Raw genomic sequence first — 25296 nt, 5'->3', positions numbered from 1 at the left:
AACCCTAGTTTTACAATAAACATAAAAAACAACAAGCATTACAAGTCATTTGCAACTTGATGGTGTAACAACCACAAAAAATCACTTGGCCACATTGTACCTCATCTGCCACAGTGACGCCCACTCACCCAGCCTCAACAGATCCCTTTGGAGTACCTCACAATCCTCTCTGGTTCTCACCACCCTGAACAATTTAGTGCCATCTGCAAACTTGGCCACTTCACTGCTTACTCCCAACTCCAGATCATTAATGAACAAGTTAAAGAGCATGGGACCCAGTACTGAGCCCTGCGGCACCCCGCTGCTTACCATCCTCCACTGCGAAGACTGCCCATTTATACTCACTCTCTGCTTCCTATTAACTAGCCAGTTTTTGATCCACAAGAGGACCTGTCCTTTTACTCCATGACTCTCGAGCTTATTAAGGAGCCTTTGATGAGGAACTTTATCAAAAGCTTTCTGAAAGTCAAGGTAAACAACATTGATTGAGTCCCCTTTGTCCACATGTTTGTTCACTCCGTCAAAGAACTGTAACAGGTTAGTGAGGAAAGATCTTACCTTACAGAACCCATGCTGAGTATTCCTCAATAACTTGTGTTCATCAACGTGCCTACTCATTCTGTCCTTGATAATGGTTTCTACCAACTTTCCCGGTATTGAAGTCAGACTGACTGGCCTGTAATTTCCCGGATCTCCTCTGGATCCCTTTTTAAAGATGGGGGTGACATTTGCTACCTTCCAGTCCTCAGGAACTCTTATTAGGCTCTTGGAGACAACGGAAGGATGCTGTTCAGCTGGTAGAATGGGCAGCAGCTGGTATTGAAAAACAATTAGGGGCTTTAAATAACTTGCTTTCTTTTGCGATTTCTATGTGTTTTGGCTTAGACTGGTATCATTTTGTGCCTCAGGTTATTGTGTTAATACAAACTTTTTTTTTTTAAAGCAGGATCTTTGGGTGATTTTAGATACTCATTCAAGCAATGAAAAGACAAAAGTGTGACTTGAACTACCTGTTCAGTATGGAACTCATGCTAAATCTTCTTTGGCTCTAGGAGTCAGTTGAGAAATCTAAGATTCAGACCAGAGATGGCCAAACTGCAGCTTGGCAGCCACATGTGGCTCTTTAACACATTGTGAGGCTATCAAAGCTTCTACCACCTTATTGGCCAGCTTGGAGAAGGCATTTCTCTCTTTAAATCACTTCTCCAAGCCTGTCGCTGGCTTGGAGAATGCATTTAAAGTTAAAGTTGCTTTCTTTCTACCCCCCTCCCCATCCGTTTCCCTCCCTCTGACATTCATGTCTTGTGGCTCTCAAATATCTGACTTTCATGTCTTGCACCTAACATCTGACATTCATTCTGTGTGGCTCTTAAGTTAAGCAAATTTGGCCACCCCAATACAGACCCTTCAGTTAACATAAATTCATCCACCACCATTGAATGGTGATAAGTTTATATATAAACAAGTAACGAGAACAGTTTCAGGCACATTTATTTTTTATGTCATACAAAATTATTCTGGAATTCACTGCCACAGGAGGTGGTGGCGGCTACAAGCATAGACAGCTTCAAAAGGAGGTTTGAATAAACATATGGAGCAGAGGTCCATCAGTGGCTATTACCACAGGGTATTGGTGGAACGCACCGGGGCAGTGATGCTCTGTATTCTTGGAGCTGAGGGGGGGCAACAGGGGGAGGACTTCTAGTGTCCTGGGCTTACTGTTGGACCTCCTGATGGCACCTGTGTTTTTGACAACTGTGTGACACAGTGTTGGACTGGATGGGTCATTGGCCTAATCCAATGTGACTTCTCTTATGTTCTTGTGATGCAAAACTGATACATTATTTTGAGTTTTCCAGTCTAGTTTCACACCCGGTTATGGGACTCTGATGGATAATCTGCTCTGGTTGATGGACAGAGGAGATGTGAGTCTCAATGCTTTAAGCTGCGGACAATTCAATTGGATGAGCCCAAAAGATCTACTAGCATTATGGCTGTAAGCAAGCCTACCTTTGACTATTGTGTAAATTAGTTTTAAAAGAAGATTATTACCATAACCTTGTAAAGATCTCAGAATTAATTCTTTTAAACTTTATTTTATAAGTGGAAACATAAGTCAAATTTCATCAGAGAAAATGTTTTAATTTAACTTATCTCTTCTACCTTTCTTTGTTTTCCGGAAAGTATAAACACTGTATTATTCCCATTAGACATATGCAGTTTAATTCTCATTAAGTTCTCCGGGTGGTTTCATTGCCCTGTGCTCAGCTAAAGGCACATCTACTGGATTTTGTTTTACAGAAATCTAGAACAAGCATGTTTAAAATAGCCTTTTGGTCTTCAGCTATCCAAAACTTTATACATGTCCATTTAAGAACTGCCTTTCCATTTTTCACATGAGCATCAACAATGGGAGAATAGTTGTAAACTGTTTTTTTAGCCTTCCCCCAATTTCTGAAAAAGACGCAAAGCTATTTGTAGGATTTACATTAGATGTCCACCTCTCCCTAAGAGCAAACAAAAGGAGCTGATGGAGACCGATGAGATCAGCAGTTAGTTCAATTGAGAATGAGGCTGGCTTAATTAAATTGTGGGAAAGGGCACATAAACACTTACACCTTGAATAAAACTTCATTGGTCTTAAAGGTGTCATGGATGGGACCCTGACTTTGTTCTGTCTTGTGCACAAACAAGCACTCTCTCTTGCTCTTTCCCTCCCCCTCCCCCTTTTTCCCAAAAGAAGAGGAGGGGGGAAGAGACCTCAGCCAGTGGAAGGAAAGGGAGGCTTGACTTTGTATCTCTCCTGTGCAGTTGAGGGGGAGGGCAGCAGCAGCCCTGGAGAAGGAAGCAGGAGAGAAGTTGGTTGCTCTGCGCTCAGCCAAGATCCTGTGCGCTGTTGGCTAAAAATTAGTGCTCCAGGGCGTGCTAGCACAGCTTGGTGAGAACACTGATGCTGATTTTCCTGGACCTCTCAGCTGCTTTTCATACCATTGATCATGGTATCCTTCTGGATCACTTTTTGAGGCTGGGGCATACTGTTTTGCAGTGGTTTCAGCTGTACTCAGAAAGCAAGGGACAGCTGTTTGGCCTGTAAGGCGCCCCCCCCCCCCCCGTGCTTTTCATTGCCTCTATAAAATTACTGGTTGATGATGTCATCCAAAGATTTGGGCTGGGCTGTCACCGGTATGTGAATGACAGTCTCTTGGGCTTCTGGCAGATCCTGCAAAGCAGATTCCACAAAGGCAGTTTTGGGGTGGGCAGCAGCTGCTAAACTGCAGCTTAATCCTGCTGAAGAAACTGTTGATGAGCAGAAGGTCTGACCCAGGATTTAAGGTGTCTTCTGTTCTAGAGAGGGTTGCGCTCCACTTGAAAGAACACATCTTTAGAATGGGGGTGCTCCTGAACTGGGACCTGCTGCTGGGTAAGCAGGTGGCAGCTGTTGGTAAGAGTGCCTTTTACCTGCAGTGTTATCTGGGCATAAAAAGATCTGGCCATTTGTTACTGAGCTCAGTTTAAGGTTTTGGCTATGACATAAATCGCTTAATGGTCTTGGTCTATCTTATTTATGGGACCGCCTATCTGCCCTTGTTCTGCTACAGCAACTCCACTTGTGTCAGCAGAAGGTCTGCAGGTGCCAACCTGCAAGTGAGCAAAATCAATAATAATAATAATAATATATTTTATTTATATCCGGCCTCCCTGCCGAAGCAGGCTCAGGGCGGCTCACAACATGTAAAATTTACAATATAAAACATTTTTCAAAACGATATATATAATTCACTAATTAAAACCATTATAATTAAAAACATAAAATTATAATAAAAATTAACATTTACAGTGCTATACTCTAGATGTTCTCCTCGGTAGTTTATGATGGCTGAATATAGTGGATCAATCCACATTTAAGTGAAGGCCATTTGAAAAAGGGTAGTCTTGCAGGCCCTGCGGAATTGATCAAGACTCCGCAGGGCCCGCACTTCATCTGGTAGTTGGTTCCACCAGTGTGGAGCTGTGATCGAAAAGGCCCTTTCACGTGTACTCTTCAGTTTGGCCTCCTTCGGCCCAGGGATTGTCAGCCGATTTTGTGCACCTGATCTCAGTACTCTCTGGGGCACATATAGGGAGAGACGGTCCCTAAGGTAGGCAGGTCCTCGGTTTGATTCCCCACTCCTCCACTTGCACCTGCTGGCATGGCCTTGGGTCAGCCATAGCTCTGGCAGAGGTTGTCCTTGAAAGGGCCCTCTCAGCCCCACCCACCTCACAGGGTGTCTGTTGTGGGGGGAGAGGATATGGGAGATTGTAAGCTGCTCTGGGTCTTTGATTCAGAGAGAAGGGTGGGGTATAAATCTGCAATTCTTTCTTCTTCTTCTATAGGGCTTTAAAGGTAATGACCAACACTTTGTAACAAATCCGGTATACAACTGGCAGCCGGTGCAGCTCGCAGAGCCCCGACCGTATGTGCTCCCACTTCAAGAACCCTAATAATAGCCTAGCCGCTGCATTCTGCACCAGCTGCAGCTTCCGGGTTCAACACAAGGGCAGCCCCATGTAGAGGGCATTACAGTAATCCAATCTCGAGGTGACCATTGCGTGGATCACTGTTGCCAAGTCGTGACGCTCTAGGAAAGGGGCCAACTGCCTCGCCCGCCTAAGATGGAAAAAGTCAAGAATTGCCTTGCTTCCTCTCAAGGCCTTTTTAATAGAAAAAGCCCAGTAGGAACTCATTTGCATATTAGGCTACACCCCTGCTGCCTCGCTGGCCAGAACTGTGTTCCTGCTCAAAAAAAGCCATGCTTCCTCTCTGTTGTGGGTCCCACCTTGTGGAATCACCTGCGTGAGGAGGTCAGGAAAGCAACCAGTCTCCTGGCCTTCTACAAACTGTGCAAAACTGAAATATTCAAGAAGATTTTTCTGCACAGGGAAGGGTTTCACAAACCTATTTGGATAAATGAGCAGAACTTGTGGTCTTTTCTGCTGTTGGAAATAGGATTTATTATGTACCGTAATTTCTCCAGTGTTTAATGTTTTATTAACACGTTCTTTCTGGTGGTTTCTAGTCTTCTAATATCCTGATGCATTAACTATTGAATATCCTATCTTGGTGATTGTAACGACTCTCTATGTGCAATCTGCTGTGAGTCCATGTGAGGAAAGCTGACTACTGAAATGAGCTCTGCTTGGGGCTGCCCTTAAAAAGTGCTCAAATTTTAATTGGTACAGAATGTTGCAGCCAGGATGTTGCCTGGTGTGAGTTGTAGGGGAGATACCACTCCAGACTTGACCTGTCTGTGCTGACTCCCAGTATGTGTGCAGGTACAATTCACAGTTCTGGTACTGACCTTGAAAGCCCTCTGTATCTTGAGATCAACATACCTAAAGAACTGTCTACTCCCATATGAACCTACCCAACCACTGCGGTCCTTCTCTGAGGCCCTATGTCATATACTTCCACATTTTGACAGGTGCAATTTGATATATGGCAGGTGACAACCTGAGAAGGGTGCCTTCCTGGCTGTGCCACCAGAACTATAGAGCTCTCTTTCCATGGTTATTTCTCTGTCCCCTTCTGCCAGCAGGTAAAGACTTTTTTGTTTTGTTTTACCTGGTATTCCTTCAGTGATTTTCCCTTCCTGGTATGTTTTAGTTACTGCTTTATGTGCTTCTAATATTTACTAGTTTAGCTTTGAACTGTTTGTAAGATATGTTTTAACTGTTTGCTGCCTTGGTGGCCCTGATTGGATAGGAAAGTTGCATAAGGTTGGATCCCACCAGCTCCCCATCCCCCATCTTTTTATAGCCCACCTTCCATATGGCTTTTGTCTATGCAGGTTTCCATGATCCTCAAACATAGCCTTTTTGGTGGTTAAAGGGACTCCGTCCTTCCTTTTTTACCAGTGAAAAATACTGGTTAGATCCAGCACTTTGTAATTCCACTGGTAATTGATTAGAGAAGAAACAATAAAATCATCACTAAAAATTTTAGGTGCCATAATGAAATTTGTAGGTGCCATGGTGACCTGGCGCTTGAGATTTGTGAAAGTTTAGAGAGCTTGGTGATTGTTTTCCAACCCCAGAGGAGGGTAAAAGGACTGTCCCCATTTAAATTCACTATGCTTTCTATGTTGGCTATTACAGTAGCACTGTATTTTTGATCTTGGCTTAGCTCCCCCCCCCCCCTTTTCATGCATAAATAATCAGCTGAGGCACTAGGTACTTCTTTTATAAGTACATCAATAGCTGAAGGATGCTGAGTAGCAGATGCTTTGTCATGGCTCCTTTTTTGACATTTGCTGTTTGACGTAATTTTCTACTGTTAACAAAGGGAAAATGCTATCTCTTTATGACACTCTTATAGTACCAGTTATTTGGAGACAGAGAAAGAGAAGAAGACCATAGCAGATTAGGGGCCTGCAAGAAAAGCCAGATGTTTTAGTAATAATGCTTTTATCTACTAGTTCATATAAAGAGAATTTAAACTTTTTAAAAATGTGTCCTCAAATAGTTCAGATGGTTTATTTTTCAAGCCTGACATGGGAATTTCTTGTCCTTGGATAGTCTGTTTGGAATGAGATCACAATACTGCCAGTGGCAATATGCCTTCATACTGATACAATGCATATTTTCTGTTGCACTTGGAGGAAGGTTAGATAAGCCATTTACAATGAAATATTCTAAGGAACAAGGGATGGCTGTCACTGTGATACCCCCCTTGTGTGCTTCCTACCAGCATCTGCTTGGTTACTGTTGGAGGCTGAATGCCCCTTTGTGTGGTCTGGCAGGTCATTTCACATTGTCTTAAACTTCATTGGTAGTATTGAAAAGAGTAGAAGCAATTACTTTGATTACCTTTCATAGCATTATTTGAATTGTCTGTAGATTCCTTATCTGCTCCAGTGCTTGAATTATCCTGATAGGGGCAACCACTCCTGGCCCCCAAGTTCTTGCGATGACCTTTTAAACTTATTATTTTTAGAAAACTCCAGGGAGCATAGTTTGGCCATTGCATTTGAGAAGAGGTTTTTATACCCCACTTTTTTCTACCTTAAAGAATCTCAAAATGGCTTACAATCTCATTCCCTTCTTCTTCCCTCAACAGGCACCTTGTGAGGGAGGTGGGGCTGAGAGAGTTCTGAGAGAACTGTGACTGGCCGAAGGCGACACAGCAGGCTTCATGTGGAGAAGGAGTAGGGAATCAGATCCCCTTCTCTGGATCACAGTCTTCCACTCTTAACCACTACACTGCACTGGCTTTCAGTGTGCTCAAAGGCCCATCATCTCCTCCCTCCACAGATTTCTCCATCATGTGCCTCTGTGGTGAGAAGCTGAATCTAGTTTCCAGGCCTGCATTGTTTTGTATATCTGGATTTGCTCATGTTATAACCTCGTCCAACATCTCTCTTTGGCCGGCTGTCTCTTTGCCTCTCTTCCTTCACGTTTGCTTTGGTGTAATTCATATTCCTGCCCATGATACCCCACCCCAAGAGATCCAGTTGAGTTGGAATTGGCTACATACACTAGCTGATGGAGAGAGCTGTCCAGCCTAGCCTGAAGTTCCTCACTCACTAACTGCTTTAAGATTCCCATCGTATCAGGGACAATGTCAGGATCCAAATGAAATCTGGCCCCAGTGATTTCAAATAGTAACACTGAGGAGGACTGGGTTGTCTATGCTGGAAGCTTTGGTGAGAGAGGGACAGAACTTCTGCCCCAGAAAAAAATTTGTAGGCCTAGCCTTTTTGTTTTGTGAGGATCCAAAATGGGGGAAATTGAAGCAACCAACAAATACCTGGAAACACTCTGTGGAATTAAGAGGTTGGCAGAAAGATAAGTTCCATCAAATAACGAGATGAAGTCTGGGTGGATGATCATTTCTCCTCTCTTTGAGACAGTAGATATGTCACTGGCCAAAAGGAGTTTGATGAATGATGGGAATTGCTGTGCACCCCTTATGTCCTGAATTATGTACTCCATATTCAGTTGATACTCTTTCCTGGGGGGATGGTATGTGTTGTATGAGGGGGCTAGTTCTCTGTCTGGACCCATCTTTCATAAGCATAGTAAGAAGAAAGAGGAAGAACTGTTATGGCTTTTGTATGTATGTGGTTTTGATAAGTGGAACCAAAACTCAGTATTTAGGTAAACTTAGTTATTTCACTTCAGTACAATTGGGTTGGAGGCTTGGTACAGTTTGTAGAGGTGTAAGATTGCCAAGCACTTTCTTGGTTGTTGTGTGAATGCCCTCGTAACCCTGGCTCACTATGACCACAGATTGCTATGAGTAATGTGTCCTGTGGGAAGAGTTGGGAACTAGAGGGAGAGGCTAAACTGAGGGAGAATAGGGGTTGTGCATTTCATGAAGTCTTCCCCATAATTTGTGCACCCATCTGTTCTTTCCTAAAATGCAGTTTCAGAATTATGGTGATGAAATTATGTACAACTCCAGCTGTAAGCTAGAATAGGATTCTGTATGTTCTTGCAAGGAAAGTGATGTACATTCTGCTGGAAAGTGATGTACATTTTGTTCTATCTTAAATCACACTGATTTAATTTAAAGCAGTATGTCTAATTCGGCTGAAATTACTATCAGAATTAAATATAACCCTGTTTCCAGTCAGACTGAACTTGGCAAAGCCATTTTTAATCCATAAGTGTTTTTGCATGAGGTTGTAATAAATGTTAGTCAATTAGTTATAGGTAATGTATTTTAAAATGGTATCTCTACAAATAGGCCTTAAGCAGAATATTCATTATTTCCTCCCCCCCCCCCAGGGGTATGTCCTTTTTGGAAGCGCTTTTGTGATGTGTTAATTACTAGAGCTCAGTAAGATGAGCTGAACCATCTGCTGACGAGGGTTGGCTTGCAAAGTGCTGATGTGACCAGTTATTTGATCTAACTGGTCATCGGCATTTAGGAATGGCTAATCCAAGTGAAAGTGCAGTTAATAAAACCAGAGGCAGAAGACGCTGCAAATTTAATATGCTTTTTGGGTAATCTTAATAACCCTTCTAAGCTTGGACAAGGGGCCTTACTAATGAGACACTTGAGATAAGCAGATCTCAGTTAAGATGTATCTAACATCAGGTCAATGTAGCACTGTGATTATTTTTTTTTAATGGAATGTTCTTTGTAGAACAAAGTAGGGTTACCTATGGGCAAATCACGCATGCTTGTCCTAACTTACTTCACAGTGTTTTTGTGAGGACAAAATGTGATTGCAGGGGACAGCTATTATTCCTCCCTGGATTTCTTGGAAGAAGAGTGAGATGAAAATGCCTAGATTGTAATGTTATATGTGAATCACAAAATGACTTTTAAATATATATTTGGGATTATGGAGGCCCTCTGTCTTGAAACTGGAGTGCTCTGTTCCCTGCTGACTTTGAAAAGGTTCAGTTAGTGAAACTTAAAATAATAAATATCAAGTTGGGAGGGGATTTTGAAGCACCTGAAAATGACTGATTTTTATTACAGGTGAATATAACATGACTATGAAGTCACAGGTTAGGGAAACATGCCTTGCATAACTATTTATGCCTTGCATAACTATTTATTTGGAGTTAGCAGTGTCTTTAAATATGAAAGAGTCTGTGTAGTATCATTGTGAGGAAGTTAAGTACTTGCTTAACTGTCTCACAGAAAACAAAGTGTTTTCCTGCCTCAGTGTCACTTTGATTTCACTCTAATTTTAGATATCCCTATTGACCTTACTAATTGTCTAGAATAATGGTGAGGAGAAGGGTGTGCACGTGTGTTTGTAGCTAGGATGGTCCAAAATGCTCTTCATGGCTTCTCTTCTGGACAGTGTTAGATGGGAGCTGAAATAATCGAGTTCCTGTTGAAGAAAAGGCTGTGTCTCCTGTTGTGATTGGCATGGTTTCATACAGTGTGTACTTCTCTTTCTGATCCTGTTGCTTTAGTATTGCATTGCTAAATACTTAGTCACCAGCAATTCATACTGTAGTCCAACCTGAAGTGAAATATATTGGAAATACATTACTTGAAAAGTATGCACATAATACTTTATTTTGTGGTATTTCCCTACTGCGGAGGATAAACAATCCTTGTCAGAAGACAATAATGTTTTTCATTTTTCAATTTTAGTCAAGTATTGGATTAGAATATGGAGCATTCCTGTTATAGTAATATGGCAGGACATTAAAAAAATCACAAAGTCTGTCAGTATTCTGGGGGTGGTGGTGGTGGTGGTGGTGGAATGTGGCCAAAAAAGATTTAGCAACACTGAGATCAGCTGATCAGTCTTTTCTTTCAGTTGTCTGCTATTGTTAGAGGGAAATCATACTGGCTGTCTGCCACTGCAGATACTCTGCTGCTAGTTTTTGTTGCAAACTGAATCTTTTCCCAAGTTTGATCTGTGAAATAACAGTATGTCGTTCTAGTTTTTGTTTGTTTCTAATCCCACAGTCTAATGGTGTTGATGTGGCAGCAGGGATGTGTAGGCCAGTCTTAATCATTAGTCAGTTAATTGATATTTGTTTCTACTAACATGGGAGTTTGATTCCTTGCTTCCAGAAAAATGAACAGTTGGACTATATGTATGGCTAATTGAATTGCTGCTATAGGAAGTGCAATATATAGGTGTTTCAAAATTGTTTTTTCCTTCATGGCTATTGCATTTTACTCCTAGAATATTTATCTTGTTTCCTTGAATTGAATTTTGCAACTGGAGCATTGCCGTTACCTTTAAACATTAATGCTTCAAAGAAGCTGAGGAAAAGCTTTGGCTTACTGGTAGAGCATCAGTTTAGCTTGCAGAAGGTCCCAGGTTTGATCCTGGCATCTCCAGTTAAAAGGACCCAGGTAGGTGATGTGAAAGACCTTGGGGAGCCACTGCCAATCTGAGTGGACGATACTGACCTTGATGGACCAGTGGTCTGATTCAGTATAAGGCAGTTCCATATGTGTTCATAAACATTTTAATACTAAAATAAAATTAAAGATCGAAATCCACCTAGCATACTACATGGCTGGCTTCATAAATTTTCCTTTCCATAAAAATGAGGAACTAATGTCTTTGCAACCAGGTTAAGTATACTTTTTCTCTTTCTGTCTCTTTCTCACACACCCTCTGTTAAGTATATTTATCATCCGTATACTGCTTCTCTATGGCCCTTGCAACTGTACACTTAGTACTTATGGAAGTAAAGTAAAACACGATGTGTATTAGATGGTTAGAGTAAGCAAAATATTATATCTTTTTCTTGGTCATGATTTGCCTCTTTAATACTTTAAACAATGTAACGTGTTTCTTCTTGTATAATATGAGCCTTCTCAACCCTCTCAAACTTTCTCTTTCAGATCTGTTTTCTTCTGTTTGCTATTCTGTATATTGTTTCCTACTTCATTATCAGAAGATACAAGAGGAAAGCAGGTAACTTTTTATTATTGAAGTTTTTGATTACGATGAATATTGGAATCAGATAACAACTACTACTGGTAATACTGTAATCTGAGTACACACTGTCAGACTGCCAAATCACATTTCCAGTGATAGGGATGCAGCAGAGAAGAGATGATTTTATAGCATGTGTTACTTGTCAGTGAAATAACCATTTAATATGTTTGTCTGCCCTTGGCTAGTTCACATCTCTGCTTTCTTGACCCCTTAAAGACCAACAACTTTTTAAAAATATGAACTTTCATAAAGGCATTAGACGCAGTAGAGTTTGACCAAAGCAAGTATGTGCATGGGAGCAGTCAGTCACATTTTATTTGTATCCCGCCCTCCCCACCGAAGCGGCTCAGGGCGGCTAACAACAAAACTTAATGCATACATTGTACAATAATAATAATAATAAATAACATTTTAATTACAATTGATTAAAATCTATTAAAATTCTAAAAAGACATTAATGTATTTGGCACTATGATCGCTAACAAGTTTGCTTAGCAGTTTAGCAGTTTCAGCTGGTGAAGGCCATTCGGAACAAGGTGGTCTTGCAGGCCCTGCAGAACTGTTCGAAGTCCCGCAGGGCCCACATTTCTTCTGGGAGTTGATTCCACAGCTGTGGAGCCATAATAGAGAAAGCCCGAGTACGGGTACTCTGGAGTTTTACCTCTTTTGGCCCGGGGATAGTCAGCAGGTTCTTCCCTGCTGACCTCAGTGCTTTCTGGGGTTCATACGGGGAGAGACGGTCCCTAAGGTAGGCAGGTCCTCGGCCATATAGGGCTTTAAAGGTAATAACCAGCACTTTGTAACGAATCCGGTATATAACTGGGAGCCAGTGCAGTTTGCGCAGCCCCAGCTGTATGTGCTCCCGCCTTGGGAGCCCCAGCAATAATCTGGCAGCCGCGTTCTGCACTAGCTGCAGCTTCCGGGTTCGGCACAAAGGCAGCCCCATGTAGAGGGCATTACAGTAATCTAGTCTCAAGGTGACCGTTGCGTGGATCACTGTTGCCAGGTCCCGACGCTCTAGGAAGGGAGCCAACTGCCTTGCCCGCCTCAGATGAAAAAAGGCTGATTTGGCAGCGGCTGCTATCTGGGCCTCCATTGATAGTGAAGGCCCCAGTAGAACTCCCAGGCTTCTGACTCGGCGTGCCACTTTCAATGGTGCTCCGTCAAAGACCAGGAGAGGTATTTCCCCTCCCAGAGCGCCCCGACCCAAGCAAAGGACCTCTGTCTTCGCCGGGTTCAGTTTCAGCCCACTCAGCCTCAACCAGGTTGCCATGGCCTGCAGTGCCAGGTCCAAGTTCTCTGGGGCGCAGCCAGGCCAGCCATCCATTAGTAGATAGAGCTGGGTGTCATCTGCATACTGGTGACACCCAAGCCCATACCCCCTGGCAATCTGGGCAAGGGGGCACATATAGATATTAAATAGCATCGGCGAGAGAACTGCTCCCTGAGGCACCCCACAATGTAGTGTGTGTCTCTGGGAGAGCTCACCCCCGATTGCCACCCTTTGTCCCCGATCCTCGAGGAAGGAGGAAAGCCATTGTAAGGCCGACCCCCTAACCCCAACATCGGCGAGGCGGCGGGTCAGCAGCTGATGGTCGACCGTGTTGAACGCGGCCGACAGGTCTAACAACATCAGCACCGCCAAAATGCCTCGATCCAGATGCCGCTGGAGGTCATCCACCAAGGCGACCAGCACTGTCTCCGTCCCATGGCCCGGGCGAAAGCCGGACTGGCAAGGGTCTAGGATGGAAGCGTCATCCAGAGCAGGAGTTGAAATGATGTTTTAAAAATGTTTTAGTATTTTATTTATTGTTTTGCTGGCTTAAATTACATTATTTTATATTATGTATTTTATATGTTTATATGATTTTGTATGATGTTGTATTTTATTTTATGATTATCAGTCTTGGGTCTTTGCTCAGTCAAGAGAAAGGTGGTCATATAATGAAATACAGCACTTCATAGCAGATTCCCAGCTCTTTCAATTTTCCTTCTGTGTTGTTTCCTGGGGTGGGGGGAGGTTTGTTGGAGGAGGAGATTGGATTAATACCCTGCCCTTCGCCACCCAAAGGAGTCTTAGAACAGCTTACAATATCCTTTCCCTTCCCCTCCTCACAACAGACACCCTGTGAGGTAGGTGGGGCTTAGAGAGCTCTCCCAAAACTGCTCTTGAGTGGAACAGCTTTGAGAAAACTTGTGGCTAACCAAAGGTCACATCAGCAGGTGCATGTGGAGGAGTGGGGAATCAAACCTGCTTATCCCAGATAAGAGTCCACGCATTTAACCGGAACACTAAACTGGCTCTCCCTCAGATGTTCCAAATGAAAGAAATGAGAGCTTAAGTTCTGCCTTCAGGGAGGAAGGGTTGGCCAATAACTAAATTTATGGTACACCTTCAACTTCATGCAGAGCAGCTGAACTTCTTACTCATTGGGTAGAAGAAAGGAAAGGAAAGGTCCCCTGTGCCAACACCAGTCATTTCAGACTCTGGGGTGACATTGCTTTCACAACGTTTTCACAGCAGACTTTTTATGGAGTGGTTTGCCATTGCCTTCCCCAGTCATCTACACTTTCCCCCCAGTAAGCTGGGTACTCATTTTACCGACCTTGGAAGGATGGAAGGCTGAGTCAACCTCAAGCCGGCTATCTGAAAACCCAGCTTCTGCCGGGAATCGAACTTAAGTCGTGAGCAGAGCTTAGGACTGCAGTACTGCAGCTTTAACAAACTCTGCACCACGGGGCTCTGTCATTGGGTAGAGACCAGGAGATTAATTGGGCCATGCCAGACATACAGCCTCAGTTGCAGAAGTTGCTAGAGGGAGCTGGATCTTGTATCAGGATTCTGGTGGCCTTGTTAAATCACCCCAGGAGTGCAGTCATGTACATTGGTCCCTACCAGTGTTCCCTCTAAGTTGAGTTAGTGTGAGCTAGCTCACAGATTTTGAGCCTTCAGCTCACACATTTTTCTCTTAACTCAGGAAAAATAACCCCAGAGCGCACTAATTTATGTAACTTTAGTGCCAGCCGCTCACAACTTTAACCCCAGTAGCTCACAAAGTAGAATTTTTGCTCACAAGACTCTGCAGCTTAGAGGGTGCATTGGTCCCTACCTGGATAAACTACTGATTGGATCACCCACCTTGGATTATGGTAATCAAGATGGCTTGAATTCTTCAGAAGCAAGGGTTTCTGCCCAGCAAACTGAAGAGCTTTTTGCATTTTGGGAGTGTTCATTCCCACATGGGAAACTTGCCTCACTGAAGGCAGAACCTCAGCTCTCATTTCTTTGGTTCAGAACATTTGAGGGAGCAAGTATCAATTGCTTCTGTCACTGGCCAGCCTTCTCATCAGTGAATTTCTGTTCTCCTTACAGATTGGTTATTTTGTTTCCTTTGCATAGTGAGATTAATCTTCATTTTGGGGGGGTATCTGCTTAATTGTTCTGTGGCTGGAACATCCATGTTCTCTCAGCTTCCTGTTGCTTGTGTTACTAGTAGTTTGTGCAGACCATTCTTTTGTGATGCTTGTGACCTTGAGAACTGACAGAAAACCCCTTCCCAAGAGAGGTCCACTCCTGTCCTTTTTATCCTTTAGCAAAAGACTCTTAGCGTTTAATGACCCTTTTTTCCAAGAACAACAAATGTTGTAGGTAACAATTTCTGTATTTTTATTGTTGCTGCTTGACACATCAAGACATACAGTTTATCAGTAAGGGCAGTGGAATAATGAAAGACTGGGGAAAGAAGAGTATAATTATTTTCAGGGCATTTTTTGAACAGGAATGCACAGGAATGTAGTTCAGGCTGGCTTGATGTCAGGGGGTATGGCCTAATATGCAAATGCGTTCTGGGCTTTTTCTACAAAAAGCCCTTTGTGAAACAATGGTGATGTCAGAGGGTGTGGCCTAATATGCAAATGAGTTCCCGCTGGGCTTTTTCTACCCGAAAAACCCTGACTATTTTTAATAAATGTAACTTATTAATGTGGAACAGCTTTTTTAAAAAAAAACGTTCTTTAAGGGTAAAAAAGTTCCAAAGTAGAGGAGAAAGGGACGACTGACCATCTTCTGCAATCTCATTTGCAGCACTGGTATGAGTGTAGTCATTTTCTGAGAGTCATGATCAGTCAGCATGGCCGGCATTTCTGAACACCACTGTGCAGTTACGTTATGGGTACAGAAAAATCACATACCAGAACTGCACTTTACTGGTATAAAGGTATACAGGGTGTTTGGTTGATGTTTGTCCTTTGATTAGCAAATGGGAAGTAGATGCAGTGGCTTGCTGATCTATTTTTAGTCTGCCATTGCCCAGGAAGAAAATTGATACTCTTGTGTGATGCTGCCACCTAGTGACCAAGGTTGCATATTGGCAACCTTGTGAACAGGTGCATGTAGGATCTTCTCGGCGGCGCAAATGGCTATAGCATTACAACCCAAAAGTGCGTATTTTCTCCAGTGGTTGGGTATTTGTCCCAAATGATATGGATAGAAAGACTTAGGGGGGAGGACTTGAAAAATTCTGGATTGAGTGCTCTTAAAGACTTTATGCTGGATCTTTCCCCCAAAGGTTGCAGAATAGAGAGAATTGCTTGTACTTATATGGGGGGGGGGATAAGCCTTTGTGAAGCACAGCTTTGATGACTGCTTTTGTCTTGGTTTGCATTCTTGCATCTTCTGCATATGGTGGAAGAGTTTTCTCTCCCTCCAGTTTCCCTGTTGGAAGAAATTAGGAGGCTCAGATGTCTTTATTTTTAAAGTCAGTTGATTTCAGTAGCTTTTGATTTAGAGTAACTCTGCATAGGATTGTTCTGTTAGGGTACAACAGGTTTCAGCACCACCTCTAATACCTTGGGTATTTGTAATGGTTTTAATAATACGGACTCCTTGAAGCTGCCTTATACTGAACCACATCGTTCCATTTAGTTCAGTGTTTCCTTGCCCTGACAGGTCATGGCTAATATTTTTATTTAATAATTAATTTCAGAAACACATAATTAGGATGCAAAGTGTTGAATATCTTTTAGGGGTTTGCAGAACTTTTGTTTTTCTCTTAAGTGAAACACCCCTGGGAAAATATGTTTCATGGCTTCAGAATTTCTGCCGAGCTTACGTTTCTGTGAAAGAAGAATGTAAAATTGCATCTATGGAAGGCTATTAGAATGTTCTGTCCATGTAAAAGAGAATGACCTTGGAAGCAGCTACAAAAGAAGCAGGAGTGATCATGTTCCCTCCCAGAGAGCCAGTTTGGTCCAGTGGTTAAGTGCGTGGACTCTTATCTGGGAGAACCGGGTTTGATTCCCCACTCCTCCACTTGCACCTGCTGGAGTGACCTTGGGTCAGCCATAGCTCTTGAAGGAGTTGATCTTCTTCGTGGTCTCTGTGCATTCACACATATGGGTAATCCGCAGGATTGGCCCTGACCTCGGAGAATTCAAAGCAATCTTGATCGTAGATCTGGCGCGCCTCCCACTCGTCCTGGGGAGGAGGCACCTACTGCGCATGCCTGGACGAGAGGGAGGTGCTTAGCCACTCAGTTTCTTCCTTACCGCCGACCGGATCGCACCTCCCTCGTTGATCTCCAACTTCTTCACTGCAATCTTCACAATCCACCTTTTCTTCACTTCAATCCTTCATCTTCTACACTTCTCCTGGTATCGTATAAAAAAAAAAAAAACACCTCTCTTTACTATTTTTCCGGACCTTTCCTCCCTCCCCCCCCCCGGGCGGATGGAAGGAAGGGACAAAATAACATTTAAACGCTGCACCCGCTGCTCCTCCAAAATCCCTTCGTCCGACGGTCACTCTCTTTGCCTGTTTTGCCTGGGAGAGACTCATCGTACGGACTCCTGCGCGCACTGCAGCCAATTTGGAAAACAGGCCCGCAAGAATCGCGCCGCGAGGCTCAGGAGCCATCTTATGGAAGCCTCCCTCCGACCGACCATGCCGCATGGCGGACAACAACTCGCGCCATCTTCCCCACTTCTCGCGGGAGAGACTCAGTCGGCAGCTTCCGTGGCTCAAGGTCCCTGCAAGCCTAAGTCCGGCAAGCACACCAAGAAGTCGGATGACACCAAAAAGCGCCACCGCTCCGATTCCGCCCACGCGGACCCGACGGGCAATGCCAGCTCAAAGAAGTCTAAGACCGGACATCGACCCTCAGACCAAACCGGACAACACTCGAGTTCGAACCCGATCACGAGCTCGACCGCAACCAAACCGAAGGCATCGAACCCGACCGCGGGCGGCTCCGGCTCGATCCCGAAAACTCCGGCATCGAAGTCGACGACAACACCGCCGATTACACCACTAGAAATCGTGCGCATCTCATCCAAGTCTCCATCGATTCCGAACTCTCCACCGGATCAGATACTGGAGACCCACTCTCCTATATCCGTTAGGAGCCACCGTCCTCTCGACCCCCGTCAATTCACAGACCTCTCGCAGCCGCTAAATGCCCATTCGCTGACCAGAGAACCCTCGACCCCGAGAGTTCTCCCAACCAGACCAAGGTCCCGCAGTCGCCGACGGTCCCACAGCCGCCGCAGGGAGAGATACTACTACTACTCCCCGTCGAGGTCCAGGTCTCTGTCTCCACAGGACCGAAGAAGACACCGACGATCGCCCTCCTCCGACGCCTACCACACGGACCCGAGGGACCGCCACTACCGCAGCTATCACGAATCTCCTCGGTACCGAGATCGCATCGACAGACCTGACCGGAGTCGATACCGTGACATATCCCCGCGCAGACACCACCCTGATTTAGAGAGACCTCTTCGGCACCGTGACGACCCCATGCGTCTCAGCGCCGAACCGAAACTCCCTTCACCACTCGGATCCGTACACGTTGCTCCCAACAAACAGCCAGCACCCCTCCAACCCCAGCCTGAACCGCACCAAGGAACCGATGACGACTCCGAGGCGGAACTCTCCGACTCCGACCACTCTTCGGGTTCGGACCTACAATCTCCGGACTCCGATATAGCCAAGCCAGCAGACCTATCACCGTCAGAGGGTCCAAAGTCCTACCTCGACCTCGTTTCGAATATGGCAAATTCACTAAACCTCAAACTCAACACCGACGCGCCCAGAGTCTCGGACGTCGTATTCGACCTAGTGCATACGGATCTTCCATCGAGCTCCTCCCTCCCCATGCTCCCCGTCCTCCTTGAAACGCTCAAGGAAGCATGGGACAAGCCGGCATCGGTACCACCAACATCCAAGAGGGTTGAAGCCCTTTACAAAATACACGCACCTGACTCGAAGTTTCTATTCACCCACCCGGCTCCGAACTCGATCATCGTCCACTCCTCCTCGAAGTCGAAACAAACGAGACACCCAGTGCCTCCAGAACGGGAAGGCAAGAAGCTCGACACTATCGGGAGGAAGATATACTCCCTCACAACGGCCACGACTAAGATACACAATTACATGGCGTGCTTCTCAGCATACGCCTATAACTTGACTACCTTCCTCAACACGTTGATCCCCTCTCTGCCTGAGACATCCCAGAAACCAGCGACCAATGCCCTGCAGGAGCTGGCCAGAGTGAGCAAGCAGCAGATCATACAGCTCGTCACGCTGCACAGTGTTCCTCCAGAACCTTGGCCTCAGCCATAGCCCTACGCAGACACGCGTGGCTTAGATCCTCATCCCTCCAACTTGACATCAAGTACAAGGTTGAGGATCTACCTTTCGATGGCCTTGGTTTATTTAACGCGACCACGGATGACATTCTCACATCAGTAGACGATGGCAGGAAGAGGGCAAAACGACTGGGAGTCTCTCAACACCAAGCCCAATTCAATAGACAGAGGAATTGGAGGCCCAGCCACTACAAGGGAACCAGGTCTCCAAGACAGCAGGAACCATGGAGACGTAAACCACCACAGTCCAAACCCTCCTTTCAACACAGGTCACGCCCTCAAACAACTAAGAAACCTGCAGCTACCTCCAAGCCGTCTCTTTGACCACCCTGCCCCGAGCCGTCCAGTTTCCCCCCATCAGCCAAACCCTTCACACACACTCGACTGCAACCATTCTACCCTGCCTGGAGGGCCATAACATCGGATTCCTGGGTCCTCGCCGTCATACAAAGGGGCTACCTAATAGAGTTCACATCCACTCCGAAACACCACAGATTCCTCACCACACCTCCGTCCACACCCCTGCAGGCGGAAATCGCATCTTTGCTGGACAAGGGCGTGATAGAACCAGTTCCACCTCAATACCATCGCACCGGATTTTATTCCCGCTACTTCCTGGTGCCGAAAAAGGACGGAGGACTCCGCCCCATCCTCGACCTCCGCAAACTCAACCTGCACATAACCTACAAGAAATTCCGTATGATCACACTCCAGGCAATTCTTCCGCTCATCCCAGAACAATCATGGATGGCGTCCATAGACCTTCAGGATGCCTATTTCCACATTACAATCAATCATCACCACAGAAGGTTTCTCAGGTTCGCCATCGGGGAACAGCACTTCCAGTTCTGTTCCCTCCCATTCGGCCTCTCCACAGCCCCAAGGGTCTTCACCAAGTGTATGGCAGTGGTAGCCGCCACACTATGTCAGCAACAGATATCAATTTACCCGTACATAGACGACTGGCTGATCGTCGCCCATTCAAAAGAACAACTGCAACTGGACGTCTCCACTACCCTCTCTCTCCTGGCCACCCTAGGCCTCCAAGTCAACCTATCAAAGTCCAAACTAATTCCTACCCAGAGAATTCAGTTCATAGGAGCAGACATCTCCACAGTCTCTCAAACAGCTTCCCTACCTCAGGACAGAGTACTCAGCATACAGTCTCTGGCCAACACCATCATCGCCCAGCGCTCCCAAACAGCTCTCACATTTCAGAGAATGCTAGGCCTCATGGCAGCGACCACCGCAGTCCTATGTTTCGCAAAGCTGCACATGCGACCCCTGCAAATGTGGTTCGTCAGGACCTTCCATCCTCACACACAGCACCAGTCCACATTACTCACCCTTCCACTACACATCGTGACATCCCTCAAATGGTGGACAATGGAACATCACCTCCACAGGGGCATGCCGTTCAAACAGCTACCCCCCTCGGTGATTGTCACCACAGATGCCTCCAAGTGGGGATGGGGAACCCTCTTGGGAACCCTCACGGTGCAGGGCCAATGGTCAGAGTACGAACGCTCTCTCCACATAAACTGCCTAGAGCTCCTCGCAGTGCACAAGGCTCTACGCTCCTTCCTTCCATCGCTGAGGCACCAGCATGTCCAGGTCACCTCCGACAACATCGCCACGGTCTTCTACATCAACAGGCAGGGAGGCACCGCCTCCATCAGACTCTGCAAGAGGGCCCTGGCGTTGTGGCATTGGAGCATAAGCCAGGGCATCTTCCTCACGGCTGTTCACCTACCAGGAGTCGAAAACACCCAGGCAGATGCCCTGAGCCGCCGCTCGACCAACAACCACGAGTGGTCCATCAACAGCCGGTACATCCGACAGATCTTCAGCATCTTCGGAACCCCGAAAATAGATGTCTTTGCTTCACCGTCAAATGCCCAGTGCACCCACTTCTACATGAGAGGTCCTCCATCCCAACTCTCCAAGGGGGATGCTTTCCTCCAAACTTGGAAGGGAGCACTCCACTACCTCTTTCCTCCCGTTCCACTCATCACCAGAGTTCTACAGAAGATTCAGCTGGACCGCACGGATTGCATCCTAATAACCCCGTGGTGGCCGCGCCAACCCTGGTTTACAACCTTGCTGCTTCTGTCCAACAATACATTCCTCCAACTTCCTCAAGCACAGGACCTCCTCTCCCAACAGGACGGCAGGGTCCTTCATCACAATCCGGCATCATTCAAATTGACAGCCTGGAGGATCAGTTTCTAGAGTTTCCCCCTGATGTCCGCCAGGTCCTAGTGAACTCCAGAAAGCCATCCACCAGAAAATCCTATCTGCTTAAGTGGAAGCGCTTCTCTCACTATGCCTCCCAACACAACTTCGACCCTGGCTGCGCCACCATACCCCAGGTGCTAGCTTACACCCTAACACACTCTAGGGCGGGACTCTCATACTCTTCGCTAAAGGTACACCTGGCAGCCATCTCTGCCTTTCACCCCCGCATCGGGGGCACGACAGTTTTTTCTCACCATGCTACCAGAGCCTTCCTCAAGGGCATCATTCGCCTACACCCACCAATCAAACAAATTCTTCCTACCTGGAGTCTTTCTCTCGTCCTAAGCCAGTTCATGAAACCACCCTTTGAGCCCATGGCTTCTATTCCACTACACCTGCTATCATGGAAGACAGCGTTACTCACGGCTCTCACCACAGGTAAGAGGGCCAGCGACATCTGTGCACTCAGGGCGGACCCACCATATACGATCTTTCATAACAGCACGGTGGTCCTCCGACCCGACCCGACCTTCCTGCCAAAGGTCGTCTCTCCCTTTCATCTGGGAAGACAATCAACCATACCAGCCTTCTTCCAGCACCCCGCGGATGCAGGACAAAGGGCGCTCCACAACTTGGACGCACGTAGGGCCCTAGCTTTCTACATAGACAGAACCCGCCAATTCCGTAAGGACCCAAGACTCTTTGTCACCTACGCCGCCCACAATAAGGGCAGCAAAATATCTACTCAGAGACTTTCCAAGTGGCTTGTTGCCGCCATTGAACTCTGCTACCAACTGGCGAAACAACCAGTCCCTCAACACATACGAGCTCACTCGACCAGAGCCGTCGCTACCTCGTCGGCCTTCATGAAAGGCATCCCTATAGAGGACATCTGCGCCGCCGCCGTCTGGTCCTCTACATCTACCTTCGCCTCGCACTACGCTCTTGACGTCCGTGCCAGGCGTGATGCCTCCTTCGGACAAGCAGTGCTGCGCTCCATCTTCGATTAACTACTGTGAGTACCATGCTCATTACGTTTTTTGTTCTAACCATACATATTCTTACAGATCCAGCACCCACCTCCGAAAGAATAGCTCGCTAATCACCCATATGTGTGAATGCACAGAGACCACGAAGAAGATGGACAGGTTTCTTACCTGTAACTGGTGATCTTCGAGTGGTCATCTGTGCAATCACACAGACCCACCCAGCCTTCCCCGCTGCTGGACGCTCATCTAGCACATTTGTTTCCACCTGTCCGGCGGCGGGAAGAAACTGAGTGGCTAAGCACCTCCCTCTCGTCCAGGCATGCGCAGTAGGTGCCTCCTCCCCAGGACGAGTGGGAGGCGCGCCAGATCTACGATCAAGATTGCTTTGAATTCTCCGAGGTCAGGGCCAATCCTGCGGATTACCCATATGTGTGATTGCACAGATGACCACTCGAAGATCACCAGTTACAGGTAAGAAACCTGTCCTTCTTGAAAGGGCAGCTTCTGGGAGAGCTCTCTCAGCCCCACCCATCACAGGGTGTCTGTTGTGGAGGAAGGAGATACAGGAGATTGTAAGCCGCTCTGAGATTCTGATTCAGAGAGAAAGGTGGGGTATAAATCTGCGGTCTTCTTCTCCTTCTCCTCCCCCTTCTCCCTCCTTCTCCCTCTGTATTTTTGAATTTTATGTGTGCATCTGTGTGACTGCACCTGAATTCATGGCGAGCTCTGGTGACTAACCCCTACTGGGGGCCTGGAGGATATTCAGGCTGAATAAAGCCTTCTCTTGTCCTCCTGACTGCTGGAATTCCAGAGTGGTCTCCCATGCAAGTACTTGCCAGGGTTAGCCCTGCTTAGCTTCCGAGGTGACAGGATCAGTCTTGCCTGGGCTACCCAGGTCAGGGCTTAAGCTACCTCTCTTGTTGTGTCACTGGAATATCTGAAGCCCCCTATAATTTGTCAAGAGGGATGACATTCTTCTAAACTGTGGCAAAGACTGATATAAATTCAGTGCCTCTGATTTAATGAATAGAATGGATTCTCTCACTATAGCTTCAATCACAAAGCAAACCGAAAGCACAAAAATTGGGATGTTATTCTTGTGTTTTGGGCCAAGTTGAACTGTAATCTGTGTTAGGGTTAACAACCTGTGTCATCTCTGTATTTATAGTGGTTAAGTGTGTGGACTCTTATGTGGGAGAATCGGGTTTGATTCCCCACCTCCACTTGCAGCTGCTGGAATGGCCTTGGGCCAGCCATAGCTCTCATAATGGTTGTCCTTGAAAGAGCAGCTGCTGTGAGATCTCTCTCAGCCCCACCCACCTTACAGGGTGTCTGTTGTGGGGGAAGAAGATAAAGGAGATGGTGAGCCACTCCGAGACTCTGATTCAGAGAGAAGGGTGAGGTATAAATCTGCAGTCTTCTTCTTCATTTTTTATTTCCAGAGGGACAATAGACAAGAAATAAAAGCAAGTCATGGTCACTCTGTAAGAAAACATAATACAAATGTGTATTTTTTTCCCTAGACGAGCAAGAAGATGAGGATGCAATTGTCAACAGAATTTCGTACGTACATTTTAAGGGCTTGACCTGCTACTCTTTCAGTATTATGCCAGCTCTATTGCAACTTTTGTATTCTGCTGGAAAAATGAAATTGCGCTCTGCCTTGAGAGCATGCTAGTCCTTTATGGTTCATCATACTGCAGTAAGCATGTATGACGGTAGTGAACATGTGTTTTGCTGGGACAGCTTGTAAACTTCTGGTCTGAGAAGGGCAACAGTACTTGTGGGTGGAATACCATGACGGGAAACTTTTGAGCACAGGATCTCCATCTTATTTTTAACTCTAGAGATGACTTTCCATAGAGTTTCTGGATGCAGAACTGCTCAGGTGAGACATTTGAGTGTCTGTTTCCAGCTGAAGATTTATTGGCTCTTCTATGGAATTATGTTTGAAGAAACTGGGTTTAAATAAACGTGGGTACCTCAGGATTGTAAAATAAAAAGGAGGACTTAGTGAGAGTGACTTCAAGGAGCTCTTGGAGTCATGGTTGGCCTTGATTTTGAGTGACAGCCGGCATCAGCATACCTTGAGATGGGGCAGCTGGTAGGGCCTGACGTTTCTGGCAGGGCCCATTGTCTTAGAGTCTCCCAGCCATGGGCTGCTGGGGAAGGATGGGCAGGAGGTGTACGATTGCTGTGCTCCTGGTGGGCACAGTGGTGGTGTTCCCATTTGTACGCACCACCCAGCACTGTTGGGGAAATGACATATGGTCAGTGGAAAGGCTCACAAATGGATGGGGAAGAAAGGACACACAGGCAAGTTGGGATGTGGGTGAGCTGGAAGTGAGGCATAAATAAGGGGCCTGGTGGTGGTCAGAGAAGAGGGGACACCTAGGCGCACTCTCTGCCCAGAGCCCTCCAAAACGTAGAACTGGTCTGGAGGGGAATGAGGAATGACAGGGGCTTGCTGCCCTGAATGATAGTTGGGATTCTGTTAACAGCAGTTTTTTGAGGACAACTTTGCAGATTTGCTTTATTTAAGGGAAGAGGGATAATCTGCTAGATTTGTATGCCAATGTAGTTTGTGAGTGGCTCTGGCAAGAGAATTGCATCTACCAGAGATCCTGATTGCAGAGTAAGAGATAGTTGGTCAACTGTCCTAGTTATGCCAAGACCATGCTTGTGTTCTTCCTTTGCCTCTTCTTGCATGGTGATCTGGGTTATGAGGACATGTAGAGCATGTGTGAATGGCCCTTTATAGCTTGGAGCATTGTCGGTTACTTTGTTGGATTAGTGCTTGACAAACAAGCGCTTGCATATTCTGCATTCTGGGTGATAATTTTGTAATTTAAACATTTTTATGTGGCCTTTTCACGCAGCTTAGGGTCCCCAAGGCAGCGAACAATTGAACACTGAAATATACTTTTAAAATACACAGTGTAAAAACAATTAAAAGCAAATTCAACGGAGCACATGCAGCAGATCTGATCAAAAAGATGTAGTAGAAG

General features: G+C 45.9%; 1 protein-coding gene across 2 annotated transcripts in view; it reads left to right on the top strand.

The window, feature by feature from the left end:
- Nucleotides 1–25296, top strand: part of LMBR1 (limb development membrane protein 1) — a 91096-nt gene that overhangs the window by 13527 nt on the left and 52273 nt on the right. For both annotated transcript variants that reach the window (XM_060248057.1, XM_060248059.1), the window contains exons 2-3: nucleotides 11318–11390; nucleotides 23812–23851. In XM_060248057.1, the coding sequence (XP_060104040.1) occupies nucleotides 11318–11390; nucleotides 23812–23851 (113 nt within the window). The remainder of the gene's footprint in view (nucleotides 1–11317; nucleotides 11391–23811; nucleotides 23852–25296) is intronic.

Source organism: Heteronotia binoei, chromosome 10 (genome assembly GCF_032191835.1).
Source record: "Heteronotia binoei isolate CCM8104 ecotype False Entrance Well chromosome 10, APGP_CSIRO_Hbin_v1, whole genome shotgun sequence".
Taxonomy (NCBI): Eukaryota; Metazoa; Chordata; class Lepidosauria; order Squamata; family Gekkonidae; genus Heteronotia; species Heteronotia binoei.
The sequence above is the reverse complement of the archived record's forward strand: the minus strand, read 5'-3'. Positions and strand labels throughout refer to the sequence as shown.